General features: G+C 53.7%; 5 protein-coding genes across 5 annotated transcripts; 4 read left to right on the forward strand and 1 right to left on the reverse strand.

The window, feature by feature from the left end:
* Positions 1-144: 144 nt before the first annotated feature.
* Positions 145-2,553, forward strand: BDZ99DRAFT_514677 (P-loop containing nucleoside triphosphate hydrolase protein; the record flags this gene model as incomplete). The annotated part of the gene is made up of 2 exons (XM_033724895.1): positions 145-604; positions 662-2,553. The coding sequence occupies 2 exons, from the start codon at positions 145-147 to the stop codon at positions 2,551-2,553; spliced, it is 2,352 nt and encodes a 783-aa protein (XP_033583031.1).
* Positions 2,554-4,962: 2,409 nt separating this feature from the next.
* On the forward strand, positions 4,963-6,946 carry BDZ99DRAFT_432979 (aspartic protease PEP1). The gene is made up of 2 exons (XM_033717367.1): positions 4,963-5,628; positions 5,831-6,946. Exons 1-2 carry the CDS (start codon positions 5,309-5,311, stop codon positions 6,693-6,695), a joined length of 1,185 nt encoding a protein of 394 aa, XP_033583032.1. The 5' UTR covers positions 4,963-5,308; the 3' UTR covers positions 6,696-6,946.
* Positions 6,947-7,998: 1,052 nt separating this feature from the next.
* On the reverse strand, positions 7,999-9,298 carry BDZ99DRAFT_457983 (signal recognition particle, SRP19 subunit). The gene is made up of 2 exons (XM_033718813.1): positions 8,726-9,298; positions 7,999-8,592 (listed from the first exon to the last, which is right to left on the reverse strand). Exons 1-2 carry the CDS (start codon positions 9,246-9,248, stop codon positions 8,279-8,281), a joined length of 837 nt encoding a protein of 278 aa, XP_033583033.1. The 5' UTR covers positions 9,249-9,298; the 3' UTR covers positions 7,999-8,278.
* A 1,928-nt stretch (positions 9,299-11,226) lies between these two features.
* On the forward strand, positions 11,227-13,477 carry BDZ99DRAFT_128045 (aminotransferase). The gene is made up of 6 exons (XM_033712594.1): positions 11,227-11,426; positions 11,476-11,921; positions 11,987-12,333; positions 12,507-12,959; positions 13,016-13,094; positions 13,146-13,477. The coding sequence occupies exons 2-6, from the start codon at positions 11,549-11,551 to the stop codon at positions 13,322-13,324; spliced, it is 1,431 nt and encodes a 476-aa protein (XP_033583034.1). The 5' UTR covers positions 11,227-11,426; positions 11,476-11,548; the 3' UTR covers positions 13,325-13,477.
* Positions 13,478-15,017: 1,540 nt separating this feature from the next.
* On the forward strand, positions 15,018-17,561 carry BDZ99DRAFT_128080 (kinase-like protein). The gene is made up of 5 exons (XM_033712595.1): positions 15,018-15,957; positions 16,012-16,093; positions 16,157-16,504; positions 16,559-17,027; positions 17,078-17,561. Exons 1-5 carry the CDS (start codon positions 15,148-15,150, stop codon positions 17,433-17,435), a joined length of 2,067 nt encoding a protein of 688 aa, XP_033583035.1. The 5' UTR covers positions 15,018-15,147; the 3' UTR covers positions 17,436-17,561.
* The last annotated feature ends 311 nt before the right edge of the window (positions 17,562-17,872 follow it).

The following is a 17,872-nucleotide window of genomic DNA, read 5'->3' on the forward strand; positions in this document are numbered from 1 at the left end:
AAGCTTGCGACGGGCGAAAGTGGTGGTCGCCGCGTGGTGTTGAGGTCAGAGCGCGGAGGTGAACCGCCTGCCCGCCAAAGCTCGACCCTAAGCATTTTTTTCTACACTCCTCCCACGTCTATCTACAAATCGCAGGCCTCTAAAATGGCCACCCCAATGTACGCGCGATACATCCCTCCGAAAGCGAAAAACACGAGGGGAAAAGCGAGTGTATCGCTTCCTGTACCAGAGATATCACAGGCGAAGGAACAGCCTGGAAAAACGAAGCAGCAAAGCAAAGACCAACCAAAGAAGCGCAAACGAGAGACGAAAGACCCACTAAAAGAGAAAGAGGATGATGTTACAATACCTTCTGTACTAAAGGCTTCTGAGGTGGAGGAAGTGCCTGCAAAGAAGGAGCATCGAAGTAAAGATCGGCCCAAGAAGCGGAAACGGGAGCGGGAAGAGAAATCTCACGACAGCGAGGATAACGGCACGAAGCTCAAGAAGCACAAGAGCGTGCTTTCGAAATTCGAAAAGGTCTCGAAGATAGCCGGAGCTGCACGAGAGAGCGCGGTCGATATCCCAGCGGAAGAAATCAAAGAATCGCCAACTGAACTGCATGGTAGGAGCACTTGCACGCTTCCATTTTGGATTCTCATGTTCTAATATGGAACTCTAGGATTGACTCCATTACCACAACCTGAACCCGTCCCAGAACCTGAATATCACCCCACCTTCTCAGCTCTGCCACCATGGCTCGCGAAGCCCACGACAGTATCTTCCTCGGCCAAGGTACCGTTTGCAGACCTAGGATTAGACGCTAGGCTAGTCGAGCAGCTGGAGAAGAAGGGATACAAAGAAGCTCTGGCGGTTCAGTCTGCAGTCATTCCTATGTTACTACCAGGCCTACACCAGCATTTCGGAGATATATGTGTATCCGCGGCGACGGGCTCCGGGAAGACACTAGCATACATCCTCCCAATGATTGAGGGGTTGCAGGGTAGGGTGCTTTCCAAGCTCTCGGGGTTGATCGTCGTTCCGACAAGAGAGTTGGTAACACAAGCACGTGTAGTTGCAGAGCAGATCACAGTAGGCACGAAGATCAAAGTTGGCACAGCCGTTGGTAACATATCTTTTCCCGCGGAACAAGAGCTTTTAGTGAAGAAGGATAAGAGGTTCGATCCCGAGGCAGCTCGATTGCTGCACGACAAGGCCAATGAGCAATTACGCACTGGATTTGTTGAAAGAGGTGGAATCATGGGGGATTTGATGCATATGCCACCAGGTCATGTGCCACATTACGAATCTAGCGTCGACATTCTGATCTGCACGCCTGGTCGGCTAGTTGAGCACATCCAGTCAACAACGGGCTTCAGTCTTTCAGACATCCGATGGCTAGTCGTAGACGAGGCAGATCGTCTCCTTGACGATAGCTTTCAAGAATGGGTTGACGTTTTGATGAAAGCTCTGGAGGTAGAAAGCACTTCTGAACAGGCCCTCGCGCGCAGGAAAATCATATCGAGGAATCCATGGCTGAAGCCAGAAAGACAACTGACTAAAGTCGTTCTAAGTGCGACTATGACTAAGGACCTAAGCAAGCTAGGCTCGCTGAAATTCCGGAGACCTAAGATGGTGATTGTCGAGAATGAGGACCAGAATATTCACTCATGTGCCCCTGGCACTGACATGACTGGAGACGGAGAATCGTTCGAGCTGCCCCCAGCCCTGAAGGAATGGGCAATACCCGTGGGCACTGGGTTGGACAAGCCTCTATATCTGCTCAAACTTCTACAGACGAACATACTGTCACAATGGGAAATGGAGAAGACAGACACACCAACTGTTGCAGACGTCGATACTGAGTCTTCGGCGTCCTCATCGTCTTCGTCTGACTCGGACAACTCCGATTCGGACTCTGCTTCCTCTGTGTCAGATTCATCGGAGGATTCTTCGTCTGAAGATGAGTCGGATGACTCTGGAGTTGACACAAAGAAGAAGTTGTCAAACCCGAAACATCGCTCCAAAATAACACCTAAGAACCAAGCGGATATCTCATCACGAGTGTTGGTCTTCACAAACAACAATGAGAATGCAGCTCGACTATCGCACCTCCTCGCCATTCTGCACCCGCCACTAAAGAACAAATTAGGGACACTCACGAAATCAGCAGCGACAAAATCTAGTCAGAAGACGCTTGCTGCCTTTGCAACAGGCAAGATAAGAATATTGATAGCCTCCGATCGAGCTTCCAGGGGCCTTGACGTGCCTGACCTTGGACACATTGTGAACTACGACCTTCCACGAAGCGTTACAGACTACGTCCACCGGGTAGGACGGACAGCAAGAGCCGGAAAAGAAGGCCAGTCTTGGACATTCTTCACTAAGACGGAGGGAAGGTGGTTTTGGAACGATATTGCCAGAGCGTCGGCGATCAGGAGAGCGCAGAAGGTAGACAGGGCTATCGTGGATGCGGAGACGTTGAACGAGGAGAAGCGGACTACGTATGAGGCTGCGCTGCGAGAGCTCCGAGTTGCCGTCGAAGGAAGCACGGGACGAGCCGTGGGACGATAGGCGCGCGATAGCAATCTAGCAGGCACTGACATGTGAGCCTGGCTTCCGCTTGTCTTGTACGCATACAGCGTAGGCTTCGTGGCAGGATGGCTATGCATACGAGCGCTCGGTAGCCTCCGTACGATCCGAACGCCTTGACAGATTGATAATGAGGTCCTTGCTCTTGGAAGCTGTATAGGTCGTTCACGGCGGCAAGGACATACCACATGCGCCGGCGAAGTCGCGTCATTATGCAGAAAGCTTCGAAAGCTTCCTCAAAGTGCAGGTGCTTATAGTGTTTGGGGCCGCTACCAGCGCTGGCCTGCATGTCTCAATATGAACTTCTGCTTAGTCGCTACAATGGAACAAACAAGCTTTTAGGTTTGTAGATCTTGCTAAACACATCGGGGCTGAAAGCTCGAAGAGGAATGTGACTACCCCAGCATGGCCCTGCGTTTTACCGAGCATTTCAGGACCTCGCATTTAGCTACCGAGAAATCCTTCGTAAGTCTGAAGGAGCCATCGTTGCGCTCTAATTACCTCCAACCTGGAATGGGTTGCATCCGGTACGGGTGGGTCTTACTTGCTTAATTCGAGCTGCTTTACTCAAGCAGGACTTTGTGATAGACTACTGTGGGGTCGACTCGGAAGCTCGGGAGCGTGTTACACCATGCGAAAGACGCCGGCAGGCATGCCTATTCGATGCTCCCAGCTGTAGTCCCATACCACTAATCTGCTTGGCATCCATACCACTCCGGTCCAGGTGCCCCAGTACTGTTCAGCGCTTAGATAGTCCGGACTCGCCGGTCTCCAGTCACAGCGTCCGCCTCCAGCAGAAGGGTACACGCTGGGTACCACGGTGATTGCTTGCTTTGATAACGATGTGGAGGCGAATACACCGCAGTACCGGCGCGTCGTTGTTCCACCTGCGGAACTCATGCCAACGCTACCGCCATCGCCACAGGGTATGGGTGACGCGCATCAGGATACTCTTCTCTCGGACAATAGAGTGACCAGGTGCATGTTACGTGGCTGCCTGCTGCATTCTCTCTCGCGTGGTCTGCCTCGTATCTTCGCAAGTCGGCGCAGGATGGAGTCCATGAGCAGGATCCAGTGCATCGGTGGCTGCACAGAAGGCTTGTCGATGAAGAAGCAACAGATTGGCGTCTTGTCCTGAGAGGAAGCTCGAAGCTTGACTGCAAGGTGTGGTGTCGTGACGATCGCTCAGGGGACGTTTGATACCAGGCTCGCTTAGCACTCCCGAAACGGAAGCCCACTCTTCGGCCCTGGAGCGGCTTCAGACGACGACCCTTCTGCTGCCCGTGAATGGCTGTGTCGACAGCTCTGCACCCTCATCACGGGGGACGGGTGATCTCCCAGCCCAATCGGCCATCGAATTAGAGTGCGTCGTTAGCAGCCGCCCTACTCGCGACGACGTTTCCAGACGCTCGAAACCACCTCGCCGCGGGCCTTCACCGCACCGCCATGGCCCACTGCACCACCATGGCCCACCCCGGGGGCCCCAGCGTTATCGCCCGCCCCGGCCGCCGTGTCCCCGTGCTGGCAGGGCCGATTAAGCATTGTGCTGCGTGCCAGGTGCCGGGCCAGGAACATGGGTGGGCCACTTCGGCGATTTAATCTAAACAACTTCTGACCACTGCCATCACCGCAGAGCACCATCGCCACCTGCCCTATTGCGACGAAGCGCGGGCGTCTCAGAGCTGGCTGCCTTGTTCCTGTACGCCCGTCCTATCAGTCGTCCATCTGATGCTGCTGCCGTGCAAGAAGCAGGCTTTTGGGCAGTCATGATGCCTGACTACCATAAGGCGCCTCTAGGGCCTGCATCTGCCGGCGACGCACCCCACATGACGACTCGGGGGGCATGAGCTTGAGACGGAGCGTATCGTCTTGGCACCGACGCCGCGAACGACCCCAGTGCTGCTCAGCGTGTCCGCCGCTGGCCACAGATCGCCGTTGCCAAGCGAAAGGGGGCTTGACGATGCATCTCCCCGAGCAAGGCGGCGGTCCAGGCGGCGGGCCTTCACTGCCGCATGCACTGAAGATCTCCGAGCGAGTTTGGTCCTCCGGGCGGGCGGTGCGGCCCAGTAACACTGTCGCCAGATGGCCCGTCTCCTTCATTTGTCTGCTCTCCAATGCCTCTGTGACTGTGCCGCGTTGATTGGCACCCTGTTTCCCAGCGTGGTTGCTGAAACACTCGGAGACTGCCGGTCTATGCGATCCGGTCAGAGTCACAGCATCATTAAAAGGAAGGCCAATGATACCACCATGGCGTCCTGCCCAGCCTGGATGGCGCGATAGCCAAGTCGCCTACGCAGCCTCCCGCTGCGTCCCTACGGTTCCTTGCTCGGCGCCGTTTCATGCACTTGTCCATCAACCCTCCATGACCCGCCGCGCCCTGTTTGGCGGAGACAGGACCCAATCTAGAAGGTATCCAGAATGTTTCTACGCTGCTCGTGGCTTCAGCAACCTTACACCTAGGCTCAAGACCACCTGTGGTGTGCCAATCGACACGGACACGCCATTGAGTGGGCACTGCATTTGATTGCTCTTGCGATCTGCCTGACGAGTGCCCAGACGGGCCGTCGCTATGCGCTAAGCCACTGCGGGGAGATCGTATGGGACTCTCACTCTGCTTCAATTGCTATAAAGACCAGCCGTACCTCGACTCTCTGGGGGCCATCCGCAGCCGACCACTCCCAGGACCACCAAGCCTTTACATTCACTCACTCATCTTTGCGTTCAAGTCTCATTCATTATGCCTTCTTTCGCTTCCCTCACGGCTCTGGTGGCCGTTGCGGGCCTCGTCGCCGCCTCCCCCGTCTCCCTCGAGAAGCGCAAAGCCTTCACTGTCGAGCAGGTTGAGAAGGGCAAGTTCGTCAGGAACGGTGCCGCCAGCGTCGCCTCGACCTACTTGAAGTACGGCAAGCCAGTGCCTGCGAACGTTGCCGCCGCTGCTGCTGCGCAGGGCAGCGTGACCGCTTCGCCCTCGGACGACTACGACTCGTCGTACCTTTGCCCCGTTGATGTCGGCGGCACGACTATGGAACTGGACTTCGATACTGGAAGTGCTGATCTGTGAGTTTAATTTCACTCGTCCAATCACAACCACGGCGCAGGGACGCCCTCGAAGCGACATCCAACCCCTGCATAAGCCTCTTGGCATGACATCACGTGAACAGCGATGTTTAGGAACTACCAACCTTCGCGCGAGGATCGCCGTCTTCGGCACATATGGTGGCCTCCATCCTTCAGAGATAATTGGCTAATACAATTCCAGCTGGGTCTTCTCTTCTCTGCAGCCCAGCTCGCAGACTTCCGGCCATGCCGTCTACCAGGCTTCGAGCTCCAAGATCAAGTCCGGCTACACCTGGGACATCTCTTACGGAGATGGATCGGGAGCTTCTGGAAAAGTGTACGCCGACAAGGTCGTCGTGGGCGGTGTGACTGCCACTTCCCAGGCTGTTGAGGCTGCCACGTCCATCTCGACCCAATTCCAGCAGGACACGAACAACGACGGTCTTCTCGGCCTGTCCTTCAGCAGCATCAACACCGTCAAGCCCAAGGCTCAGACCACCTTCTTCGACACCGTGAAGTCAACTCTTGCTAAGCCCCTCTTCGGTGTCGACCTGAAGTACCACGCGCCCGGTACCTACGACTTCGGCTTCATCGACACCAGCAAGTTCAGCGGCGCCCTGACCTACGTCGACGTCGACAACTCCCAGGGCTTCTGGGGCTTCACCGCCTCCGGCTACATCGTTGGCAACGGCACCCAATCGTCTACCTCCATCAGCGCCATTGCCGACACCGGAACCACCCTGCTCTACATTCCCCTCTCTGCCGTCAAGGCCTACTACAAGCAAGTCAGCGGCGCCAAGCTCGACTCTAGCCAGGGTGGCTACACCTTCCCCTGCTCCGCCTCTCTGCCCGACTTCACCGCCATCATCGGTGGCACCAAGCACACCGTCCCCGGCAAGTACATCAACTACTCTCCCATCTCCGACGGATCCTCCACTTGCTTCGGCGGCATCCAGGACGACTCCGACATTGGACAGTCCATCTTCGGCGACATCTTCCTCAAGAGCCAGTACGTTGTCTTCAACGGCGACACCACCCCCAAGCTCGGCTTCGCCCAGCAGGTCTAGATTGGTCTTTACGACACGAGACGAGGTAAAAGCAGAGGGAGACTACGGGGCCCCTATGGGGATAAATGCATACTTTCCTTCTCTGTTGCAGAACCTACACATGAATTCTTTTCTTTCACTTACTAGCATGCACGTTCCGCTGATGCGGGCGCGCCATTTCATTCGATTCTTCTTGGTTTGGTCTTCGGATGGCCGTGCGATTGGTCTGCTTCCATTGGATGAATAGTATGAAATGACATCTTGCTTGACGTAAACTTTGCTTCTCTTGCTCGACTTTGCGGTGTGATGGTGATTGCCACAGGGCCCTTGGACAGCTGAGAGTATGGGCTCCTCTCCAGTCTCAAGCTTTAGCGATGGCAAGGAGCCCCTTTGGGTATAATTGGAACAAAATGCTACAGATCTGACCGCGTAGAACCAATTATGATAGATGCGGAGTAGATGAGACGTCCTCCTGTCCTGACTCAATAGTATCGAGATCAAAGAGAACATCTGAGCGTGCCTCGACCAAGGACCGCTCATGTTGTTCCAAGGTCTTACCTAATCAACCGCGTGTGATTTGTTTCATAGAAGCGGAGCATACGCTGCGTCCACTCATTGTAACTCCTTCCCGCGGAGATGAGAGCCTAAATCAGCTCGACGGCAATAGGATTTAGCAAAGCATGTTGGGGTCTCTCGGGCAAGACTCACTTCAAAATGTTACAAGATATTACAATAATTAACCAGGTAGAAAAGAAAATAGCAGACACAGAGGGCACGTGGCGTACGCCCTGCGTAGTCTCTTTTACTGGACCGTCAGAGCATCTAAATCAGATCGAGATAGTTACGCTCCACAACAATAGCTGGGGTGCTTCAGCGAGAGCGCGTCATCGTTTCGGTCGTAAGTTTTTACCAAACCAACCGCGTGAGTCCTGATTTGATGGACTCGGAGGGTACGCGGCAGAGTCGGTTGTAACTAGGGAACAACAGTTTCGAAATCGGGTTGGCAATATGAAAGTATGGAAACATGGCTGAAGTTGTTTAGTAGGAGTTGAGCTCTGTTTAGTTAAGTTTCTTCCGAATTTACTGCGTTGAAGCGGTCTTAGCAGACACGACTTCGACGTGAGGAAAATGCAGTTTAGTCCCTGGAGCCTAGGACTAATGATCATGACTGGGGTCTACGGTAATAGAATTAGGAAGATCATGTTGGGGTAGCCTTAGGCAAGGAAAATCCAGTGCTGTTACAAGACTTTAAAGAATCAACCACCTAGCAGCAGTTATGAAAGCCACGACGTAGATGGGGAGGATGCGGTGGCAGCTTTTGCGGTCGCGCTTTTAGTAGGGCTCTTCAGGTATGGACAGGTGATGATAGGATGTGGAACTCTGAAAGTTGAGGGGAAGGTGACCTAGACATTAATGAAAGCAACTTGAACATTCCATGTTTTTGACATTGAAAATCATGACCACCGGGGCCTTGTTCAGCTGTAATTGATCTTTAATCTTGGCCACACGTTCCTGCAACCCAAACGCCTCGCCATGCAAATGCAGCCACCGTACCCTATGTAATTCCCCCGTGGTATCATCATACATGAAGAGTTAATTGTGACTCATCCTTTTATCTTCTTCTTGTCTTTCTTTTTCTTGCCAGTATCACTTCCGCCGGCTGCGCCTATCGCAGCTGCAGCGTCGCCTCCCTGCATCTCTGCCATCATCTCTTGAAGGAAATTCTCACTGACGCCTCCTCCAGTGAGAGCTGGTGAATGTAGCGGCAAGATGGTGTTCATTTTCCAGCCGCGTGGGATCGCAGGTTGGAGTGGCTCTTTTGGAGGAGGTAATCCAGCAATGCGCAGTTTGAGTGGTGACGATTCGGTAGTGGGGTGATCTTGAAGATACTTTGAGACAAGCGTGTAGAGATGGTGTTCTATACAGCAAGATAGGGTCAGCAAGTTTAAGTTCAAACCCAAACAGGTGATGAACGTCATTCTATGAGGACATGAGCCCGAGAAGAGCACCACCTGAAACATATAGTCTGTAGGAAATGAAGGACCACCCACTATTCGCGACGATTCCTCCCACTGATTTCCCCTTCTCTTTCACTAGGACTCGTACTCGGCCGGGATTGCTCCAGTCCTTGGGATGCGTCTTTTCAGGCTCAAATACGACATTGAGTCCTAGTGATGCCGTAGCTTCTGCAATCTCACGGGCCAACGGATTAGGAACAGCCTGCTCTTTTCCGATGCGGCGACCTTGCCCTCGTGTGCGACTGGCATCGAAGTAGATTGGGTAGAGGCATTGCCAATGCTTTGACTTCTCGCGATCCGCAGCCTGTTGCTTGGACTGTTGAGACTCCTGCGCCTGGGATGGTCTTGGTGGCATACGTTGCATGGGTGATATTGGCGCTTGAGGTTGGTGAGGCTTCGAGGGGTCCGCTGGCCGCAACTGCGACTGTAGGCCCGTCTCTTGATATTGCGGATTGACCATCTGCATAATGTTGGCGGGATCGAAGTCTGCAATGTCCATCTCAGCCGGATCGCTGTCGCTGTCGCTGATCTCTTCTATCCGTGCGTTTCGCGACATGGTGGGAAGTAGTTCGGCGAAGTATCCTACCGGGAAGAGGACGAAGCAATGCTTTTGCTGGAGATTAGTCCAGCGATGGTCCTCTTAGTGTTGAGGTTCGGAAAGACGCTAGTCCGATTGCGAGCTAGTGCACGGAGACTCGGCGTATTTTTTCCGGCGAAGCACATGCTGCGAGCCTTTCCCAGAAGAGCTTCTTAATGAATAGTACTTCGGAGACTTGTCCGGGGCCATCATCATGTTCTGCTCTAGCCTTCTATCAATGAGTCTGAAGCCATTTCGTACAAGCATTCGCTGACATCAGCTGCAGGCATTTTCGCCACTTTGGGCTCGCGTCCCACAAGACGCCAGTCTGAATGACTTGTAAAGTCCAGACTGCTCGCCGTCACATGCTTGTGACCGTTAAGCGACGATCTATCAACATATCCGTACGTAGTGTAACTGACTTTCTCGGTTGCATGCAATGGTGGCTCGATTTCTGTTCTGGACGTCACGTTCTACGCTTCCTGCGACGTACGAAGAGCACAAGGCCACGCCGCCCTATCTAGTCGCTTCCCATAATGTCCAATTTCAGGAGATCTCGCGGTCTTGACCAGTACCTTATACAGAGAAGCATGCGATGATAATCACAAAAGATTCGTGTTTAACTTGGAGCATCTCTATCACTCCACACATCAAGGTTATTTATCCATGGGTGCCAATCTCCTCTAGCTTAGCTTAGCCCTCTTTCTTTAGGGGCCAAAATGGTGATGCTCTATGTTCGGGTAATTGAAGAGAATGGGTTAAGCGGCCTTCTCTTACTTGATCGTGGCTTTCCCGTTGCTACATTGGCCTAAGCCTTGTGGGGGCATCGTCTCAATCCATAACCTAATCACTGGCGTTCTCCGATCCGCTCTTCTGTCATACCGACACTATGAGCTGGTCGCCACGATTGCTGCGACCATGTTCACATCTCAGTTCGTATTGGCGCCACTGCCTCGCACTTCAGGGTCCAGATAGCTGGAACAGCCAGTGCGGATCGAACATATTGGATACCAATGCACTGCGGCCGGCTTCTGAAACCGTGTCGGCAAAGCCGGCGACGTTGCTGTCAAGCTACCCAACGGAAACTGCGGACCCTGTTCGAAGGCGTTCGCGTGTCAGCCAGACTTCTTAGAGTGTCGGCGTGCTTAGAACGCAGACTCGTCTCTCTGTCCAGCCTCTATTGGCTAAAGGGGGTGGCGGACTAAATTTCGCTGTTCAGACAAGCCCAGCATGGGTAGAGTCAGATCTATTTCAGGAATCACTTGGTTTTCGATGGTGTTTGCCTCATGTCAGTCGCATCGCCCGTCTACCAGGGCCATGGCTCATTCGCAACAAACACTGAACAATGGTAGTTCATGACGTAGCAAGGCGACTACGGAATGATTAATTAGTTGATTGGTATCTCCTTGGTATCCAGTAGATCCCGCGGAATCGGACCGTCTCAATGTTAGCGAGTTGAATGGTCCCGTTGCCGTTCTTCCCCAGCACAACTTTCAGTGGCTTACCACCTCCACTCTTGAGATCCAAATGCTTCCCAACACTCCTCCAGCAATCGGGGCCTCAATTCTATAGGCATATAGGCCACAGCTCAATTGCACAGAAAGGATGCTCCCTCTTACCGTTTAGGGGGGGAACTCCCGGGCTGCAGCGCACTGCGATGGGACACGTTTCACGTTGCTACTGAGCGCGACACCAAGGAAAAGGAACCGCAAACTTACTGATGTAGATGCAGGATTGTCTCATTCTAGTAGCTGCATCGATGGTTCTCAGCTGAGTAGCCTTAAACGCGTTCGATTCGACTAGCCTCCTGGAGCACTGCCAACACCGTCGACGCCTCACCACCCAGCATCGAATTATGGGTTTTCTTCACTCCCACCGAGCAGGTACAAGCGAAAGGACCAGGTCATAAGCGGGACTACGGCTACGTCGGCATCGGACCGAACATATAGTCAGCCTTCGGCATGCCGGACTACTATCTTTCGGGTCACCTACGCCGTCGGGCCTCCACTTTCTGACGGCTGCCGCGACAGTCCCGAGGCTATGAGGGGTTGAGCCGGTGGCATTAGGTCCTAAATGACTCAAAAGACCGAGAGCTAGTGGTGCCGATGTGAAGGTTGCAGAGAGTTGACGTGTATAGATAGTCGACCATCCCGCGCTGTGAGTGAACACTTCCGAAGACCAAACGACTAAGCTGATAGATTTGCAGTAATAGTCCTCAAACTTTGCCCATCCTATAACTCAGTTACACACGATCCCTCATTGCACCTATTTCTACTACAATGTCTCCGTCTGCGGTTGTCAACAAACGTGCTGTCGTAGTAGAGCCAGAAACGACCGGCCACAAGAACGTAAAGACGAAGAGTGTACTACTGCACCGTCACATCCATTATGAACCCAGCACAGTGGTTGCAGCCAAGGGCAACTACGTCGAGCTCAACAGCGGTCAGAAAATACTGGATGCCACAGGTGGCGCAGCTGTGTCTTGTCTAGGCCATGGAAACCAGAGGGTCAAGGAAGCTATCAACCGTCAGTTGGACCAAGTCGCGTATTGTGCTTCGCTGTTCTTTGGATCATCAGCTGGCGAGGCTTTGGCCAAAGAGCTGGTCGATGGCACCAACGGTCAGATGGCGCGGGCATACATTGTGTGCTCAGGTAAGTACTCTTGTGACGAAAAGGTCTATGGCTATCACTGCGTATTTTTTTTAACGTCTGAATAGGTTCCGAGGCAATGGAAGCTACGATGAAGCTTGCCCGACAATACTTCCTGGAGTGTGCGCCAGCTCAGCCTGAACGAGTCAACTTCATTGCTAGGAAAGAGTCCTACCACGGAACCACACTGGGAGGTCTCTCCATGAGCGGTCACGTAGGTAGAAGGGCGTTGTTTGAGCCAATGCTCCTTGGAAATGTCAGTAGGGTGTCAGCTTGTAACGCTTATCGCGGTATGAAAGAAGGAGAAAGCACCAAAGAATACGTCGCCAGACTAGCGCAAGAATTGGATGATGAATTCGTTCGGCTGGGTCCACAGACAGTATGCGCCTTCGTTGCTGAGCCTGTCGTTGGAGCCGTAAGTTCGCCATTATCTCTTCCAACCTGTCTGAACACATATGAATGATCACGAATGCAACCGAGACATGCTGGTGGAGTATACTTCCAGTTCTTCCTATGGCATGTAGTTGTTGCATAATCTTATCAATCAATCAATTGCCCTATAAGGCTGAGATTGCTAACGATGCAAAGGCTCTTGGGTGCGTCCCTGCCGTACCGGGCTACTTTCAAGCTATGAAGGCGGTCTGCGATAAGTACGGTGCGCTCTTAGTCTTCGATGAGGTGATGAGCGGTATGGGTCGTTCCGGCACGCTCCATGCCTGGGAGCAGGAAGGAGTTGTTCCGGACATAGAAACGATTGGCAAAGGCCTCGGAGGAGGCTACGCTGCCGTAGCAGGTTTGCTGATCGGCCACCGGGTTATCCATGTCCTCGACAAAGGCACGGGTGCTTTCTCTCACGGACATACCTACCAAGGACATCCAGTCGCCTGTGCAGCCGCGCTGGAAGTTCAGCGAATCGTCCGCGAGGAGGGTCTAGTGGAGAACGCTAGACGGATGGGCGAAGTGCTCGAGAAGCAATTGAAAGAGCGGCTTTCGTCGCACCCGAACGTTGGTGATATTCGTGGACGAGGGTTGTTCTGGGGCGTAAGTTGGCATCGCAAAACGATTGTGCACCCGTAAGCTTACACAAGTCGGTTTAGATCGAACTTGTTCGTGATAAGGCTACGAAAGAACCGTTCGACCCCAAGGATGGCATCGCTATGGCACTACACGAGAAAGGTATTTTCTGATTTCATCTTTGACACGCTACTGCTGACAAGCGATCTCTAGGGCTCGAACCAAAGCATAGCATTTCTCTATACCCTGGCACTGGCACAGTGGACGGGAAATCTGGAGACCATATCATGCTGGCCCCGGCGTACAACACCACCGAGGCGGACATCACTCTAATCGTCGATAGAACAACGGCGGCCATTGAGGACTTCTTCGCTCAACGAAGCTACCATTAAGCTCATCCAATTTGAATCTACATAGGTATAAATTGTGCCATGATAATAGGGCCCTGAAGATGGATACGGGAACAACTTTCTCTTTCGCACAGAAGCAACGCAAATCTCATAAAGTGCACGATTTCGACCGGGAAAAGGCGATTTGCAATTCTCTTTACATAGGGCATCACGCAGAGCACAGACCATACGGTCTTGATTATCTCGCTGCGCCATATGTAATAGAATTCAAACCAGTCGCCATGTCAGATGTCAGCGACTACAGACCTTCATACTTAGTATTTGATTACAGCCTCAGCACGGATTTGTCAGTAAGAAATGCAGAGTCCTCTTGAGCATGAGGTCTGCTCCAGTCTGCGTGGCCTTTCCAGGTCGACTCGCCATGCAGGCTGAGGTGGCCGAGACATGATTCGTCTAAAGCTGCCAAGGGACCGGCGACACTTTCCATTTGGGATGTCTGGCGCCTTTCCCGCTGCACACAAGGCCGGATTGAGTTGCGTGATACCACGGGCGGACTTGCAATGGCGCTGACAGCCCATCCGCAGCCGGGCCGGAAGAGCATTCTTATGACAGAAGCCCAGCGGCATCGCACGACCCGTGGACGTTCGATATCAAAACCATCACGTGATGCCTCGACGCGTGACTGCCAATTGTTTCAAGGAGCCGAGATGAGATACTCAGTCTGCTGCAGAGAAGGGAGAAACGCTCGCGGAGACATGAGATAGATGGCCGCATGGGATTGCGGCCTCCTGGAGCAATCCTGTGAGGTTTCACCTGCGGACCTGTGACATCGGCGTGAAGTCAACCGTGGCCCTGCGGTGGCGAAGGCAGCATTGAGGCCGGCCTCGTCTGAGCAGGATCCCTCTAGGTAGCCGGCTGACTACCATCCTACCATCATACATATACATACTGGAGGATCCGGAGCGGCGGGTGTGCTGCGCAATTATTAATGGGCTTCGGGACGAGCAACTGCGTTGAGGGGAGTGGGGACGGGCTGGTCAGCGCGTGGGATAGCGACTGGCGACGCCATATTATGGGCGCCCTGGGGGTCTCCGCACGCTGAATATTCATGGGCTGCGCAGCCTGCGCGGCGTGTCCTTCGGCAGGATTGCTGCTGCTGCTGCCACCCCAACCCAGCAGGCAGGTGACAAGCCTGGCTCGAGCCCATAGCGGTCGCTGCACGCCGCCCAGTGTGACGGGCTCGCCTGTGGTGCCGCAGCGCAGCGCAGAGGCCAGACGGGCAGGCAGAGTGAATGTGGCCACCAGGCGGCGTGGACAGCGAGCGCGGCGGGAGGTGAATTGCGCAGTGTGCCGGCTCTCTCTTGAGGCCCGGGCCCAGCGGTTGCTACGGCGGGTGACGGGCCAGTCGCAGTGATAGATGACGACCTGGACAAGCGGTGCCGATGGAGTCGCGCTAAGCTCACGACTCTAGGTCTGCTCACTCTCAACTCCGCAGTGCCAGAGCCTCTGCACCCAGCACCACCCGGCTCCTCTGGCATGCAACAGCCCGCCCGCCCATCGCCTTCGAGTGCTCCCCACGTCCGTCGTGTCTGGTCTGCGAGCTGACCTGGCCGGCAAGACGACCTTTCTCCACTTTCTTCGCCCTCGGTCGGCTGGCTGCGATAACGGGCCTACGCCGCTTCTGCACGCCTCAAAGCACGCCTCGACGGCCAAGTGAGGTGCCCGAACCCGCTCAGAGCGATCACCACGGCCTTCAATTCTGCACCCGCACCAGTTGCGGCCCTCTCCCGCGACTTCTGCGTTCTGACGTCTCACTGCCCGTGGCGTAGGACGTTGGCAGCACGCCTCCAGGCCACACACCAGCCATGTCGACTCCCTCCACCGCGACTGCCACTCTGCCTCCTCACCACCAGTACTACTCTCATCACCAAGCATATCAGCCTCCCGGAGTCAATGGCCAGGCTTCGAATGGCTCGTCGCGGCTAGGGAACTCGCTGTATAACGGATATTCTAGCGGCACGTCAAACTCTGACATACGACGAACCGCGACCGGGCACCCGAGACAGCCTGCAGCCGCCGAGATGGCTCTCACCAGCGGCCACGCCGGTGCCAGGCAGGACTCGCGAGGCTCGAAGCGGAACCCCAACTGGAACGATTTCTACAAAAACGGCGTCCCGAAGGAGATTATCGTGATTGACGATGACGACGACGAGCCTGCTTCTCGCCCGCAACGCCAGCCACAGGCAGGCCGACCCATCGCCAACGGTGCCACGAGGCATACGGACAAGAAACGGAAGACAACCGCTTCGACAGCCTACGATCCGGTCTACAACCAGCAAACGTCGTATTCGACCACCCAGACTCCATACTACGACGAATCACCATCTAATAACACCATCTCCACCGATCGGACCACATCTGCAATCAACACGACTGCCGCGACGTCTCTTGGCTCCACAGCAAGCAATGGCACATATATCCCGCCTCTGGAAAATGGCGTCGTTGGACAGAAGAGGAAACGGACAACTAGGCAAGCAACACAGGCTGAGGCTAAGGAGGCCAGGGAAGCCAAGAGAAGGGAGATTGATCCGCATGGAGATCCATTCAGCCTCTACGTGCCTCCGCCAAATCCGCCCATCAAGGCCAAGGAGGTCTTCGTCCAGGTTGTGCCTGACGTAAGTGTCACTCTGCCACGGAAAACCCGAAACGCACACTCACAAGCCTCACAGAAGTCATACATGAAGGACCAGAAAGTTGATGATGAGGACGGTCATTACATTGTCGTTCCAGAAGCGGATTTGACAGAGCGATGTAAGTTTCAAATTCCACATGCAGAGGAGACTTGTGTTGAACATTGCTGACATTCTCATGTAGACCAAATCGTCAAACTGCTTGGCCAAGGCACTTTCGGTAAAGTCGTGGAAGCTTTCGACAGGCGAAAAGGAACCCGATGTGCCATCAAGGTTATCCGCTCTGTTCCGAAGTACCGTGATGCGTCCCGTATCGAGCTTAGGGTTCTCTCTACCCTTTCGTCAAACGACAAGCACAACCAGAACCGGTGCATTCATCTGAGGGACTGCTTCGACTTCCGAAACCACATCTGCATCGTCACCGACCTCTACGGCCAGAGCGTCTTTGACTTCCTCAAGTCCAATGCGTTTGTGCCATTCCCCAGCACTCACATTCAGAAATTCGCCAAACAGCTACTCACTAGCGTAGCTTGTAAGTAACCTCTATACATCAAGTTCTGTCGCATGCAAACTAACAAACACATAGTTCTGCACGACCTGAATCTCATCCACACCGATCTGAAGCCTGAGAACATCCTATTGGTGAACAACGGTTACCAAACTTTCACATACAACCGGACTGTTCCGTCATCGTCAACCACAAACAGCCGCTCGGCTAGGCATCGCAAAGTCCTGCTTGACCCTGAGATACGGTTAATCGACTTCGGGTCCGCTACTTTCAACGATGAATATCATTCATCGGTTGTCTCTACCCGCCACTACCGTGCGCCCGAAATCATCCTCAACCTTGGGTGGAGTTTCCCGTGCGATATCTGGAGCATCGGTTGCATTCTCGTCGAGTTCTTCACCGGAGATGCGCTGTTTCAGACTCATGACAATCTGGAGCACTTGGCTATGATGGAAGCCGTCTGTGGAGGCAAATTGGATAGGGAGATAATACGAGCTGTGATGAAGGATGGGAAGGGCTCATCTCGGAGCTCAAATTCCGCTACTGCGTAAGGCATATACTAATAATCTGATTGAACCTGGACTAACATGACCACAGATACTTCAAGAACCAGAAGCTTGACTACCCAAACAGCGAGACACCAAAGGCGTCGAAGAAATACGTCAAGGCGATGAAGAGGCTACAGGTAATTAGTACCACTAGCAAACCAGTCCTTGACTTACGCCTCCTGCAGGACACTATCCCGCCCGTCAACGAGTTCAACCGGAAATTCCTTGATCTGCTGAGAAAGATTTTCGTGTACGATCCCAAGAAGCGGATAACTGCAAAGCAAGCTCTCCAGCACGACTGGTTCAAGGAGACGCTGATGGATGATGGAACCGAGGCCCACAAGATCCGTCTTGAGCGCGAGAAGAAGCAGCAGCGCCAGCGAGCCCAAGCAGAGGCCCGGTACTAATGGAGGGCTACGATATTATGACAGTGTCGACAACGGTGTCGAACGATCATCCACTTACCCCGGGCATGTTGTTGCTGCCTTGGGACATGTCTCATCTTCTGCATTTACGACTAGTCAATACGATGCATGGCAGGGCGACGGACTGTTTCCACTGGATTTTGGCGTCAAAGTGACGATTCTCTTTTACTTTGCGGAGGTGGATGTTGACCTGGGTAACACTTTGGCGCCACTAATCATGTCTCTGCTGCCACATGTCTATCGGCCACCTGTGGTCTCTGAGGGCAAGGCAAGTTGATGTTATTTGCGGACAAAGACAAAATTCCATGCGTTCTGTCTACTGCGTCTACATGGAGCTGGGCCCCGCGGTCTGCTATTCTCCCATTCCTATCTTCTGGTGCGTAGACGTGGAGACGAAGTCAAAGGTGTCTGGTGTTCGG

Source organism: Mytilinidion resinicola (genome assembly GCF_010093595.1).
Source record: "Mytilinidion resinicola strain CBS 304.34 unplaced genomic scaffold BDZ99scaffold_2, whole genome shotgun sequence".
Taxonomy (NCBI): Eukaryota; Fungi; Ascomycota; class Dothideomycetes; order Mytilinidiales; family Mytilinidiaceae; genus Mytilinidion; species Mytilinidion resinicola.

Coding starts and splice junctions, on each gene's coding strand:
- BDZ99DRAFT_432979 (XM_033717367.1), top strand. CDS start 5,309: ATGCCTTCTTTCGCTTCCCTCACGGCTCTGGTGGCCGTTGCGGGCCTC. Junction 5,629..5,830: donor GATACTGGAAGTGCTGATCT/GTGAGTTTAATT, acceptor ATACAATTCCAG/CTGGGTCTTCTCTTCTCTGC.
- BDZ99DRAFT_457983 (XM_033718813.1), bottom strand. CDS start 9,248: ATGTCGCGAAACGCACGGATAGAAGAGATCAGCGACAGCGACAGCGAT. Junction 8,593..8,725: donor GGGAGGAATCGTCGCGAATA/GTGGGTGGTCCT, acceptor CTTGCTGTATAG/AACACCATCTCTACACGCTT.
- BDZ99DRAFT_128045 (XM_033712594.1), top strand. CDS start 11,549: ATGTCTCCGTCTGCGGTTGTCAACAAACGTGCTGTCGTAGTAGAGCCA. Junction 12,960..13,015: donor GACGAGGGTTGTTCTGGGGC/GTAAGTTGGCAT, acceptor AAGTCGGTTTAG/ATCGAACTTGTTCGTGATAA. Junction 13,095..13,145: donor TATGGCACTACACGAGAAAG/GTATTTTCTGAT, acceptor AGCGATCTCTAG/GGCTCGAACCAAAGCATAGC.
- BDZ99DRAFT_128080 (XM_033712595.1), top strand. CDS start 15,148: ATGTCGACTCCCTCCACCGCGACTGCCACTCTGCCTCCTCACCACCAG. Junction 16,094..16,156: donor AGCGGATTTGACAGAGCGAT/GTAAGTTTCAAA, acceptor ATTCTCATGTAG/ACCAAATCGTCAAACTGCTT. Junction 17,028..17,077: donor AGCTCAAATTCCGCTACTGC/GTAAGGCATATA, acceptor ACATGACCACAG/ATACTTCAAGAACCAGAAGC.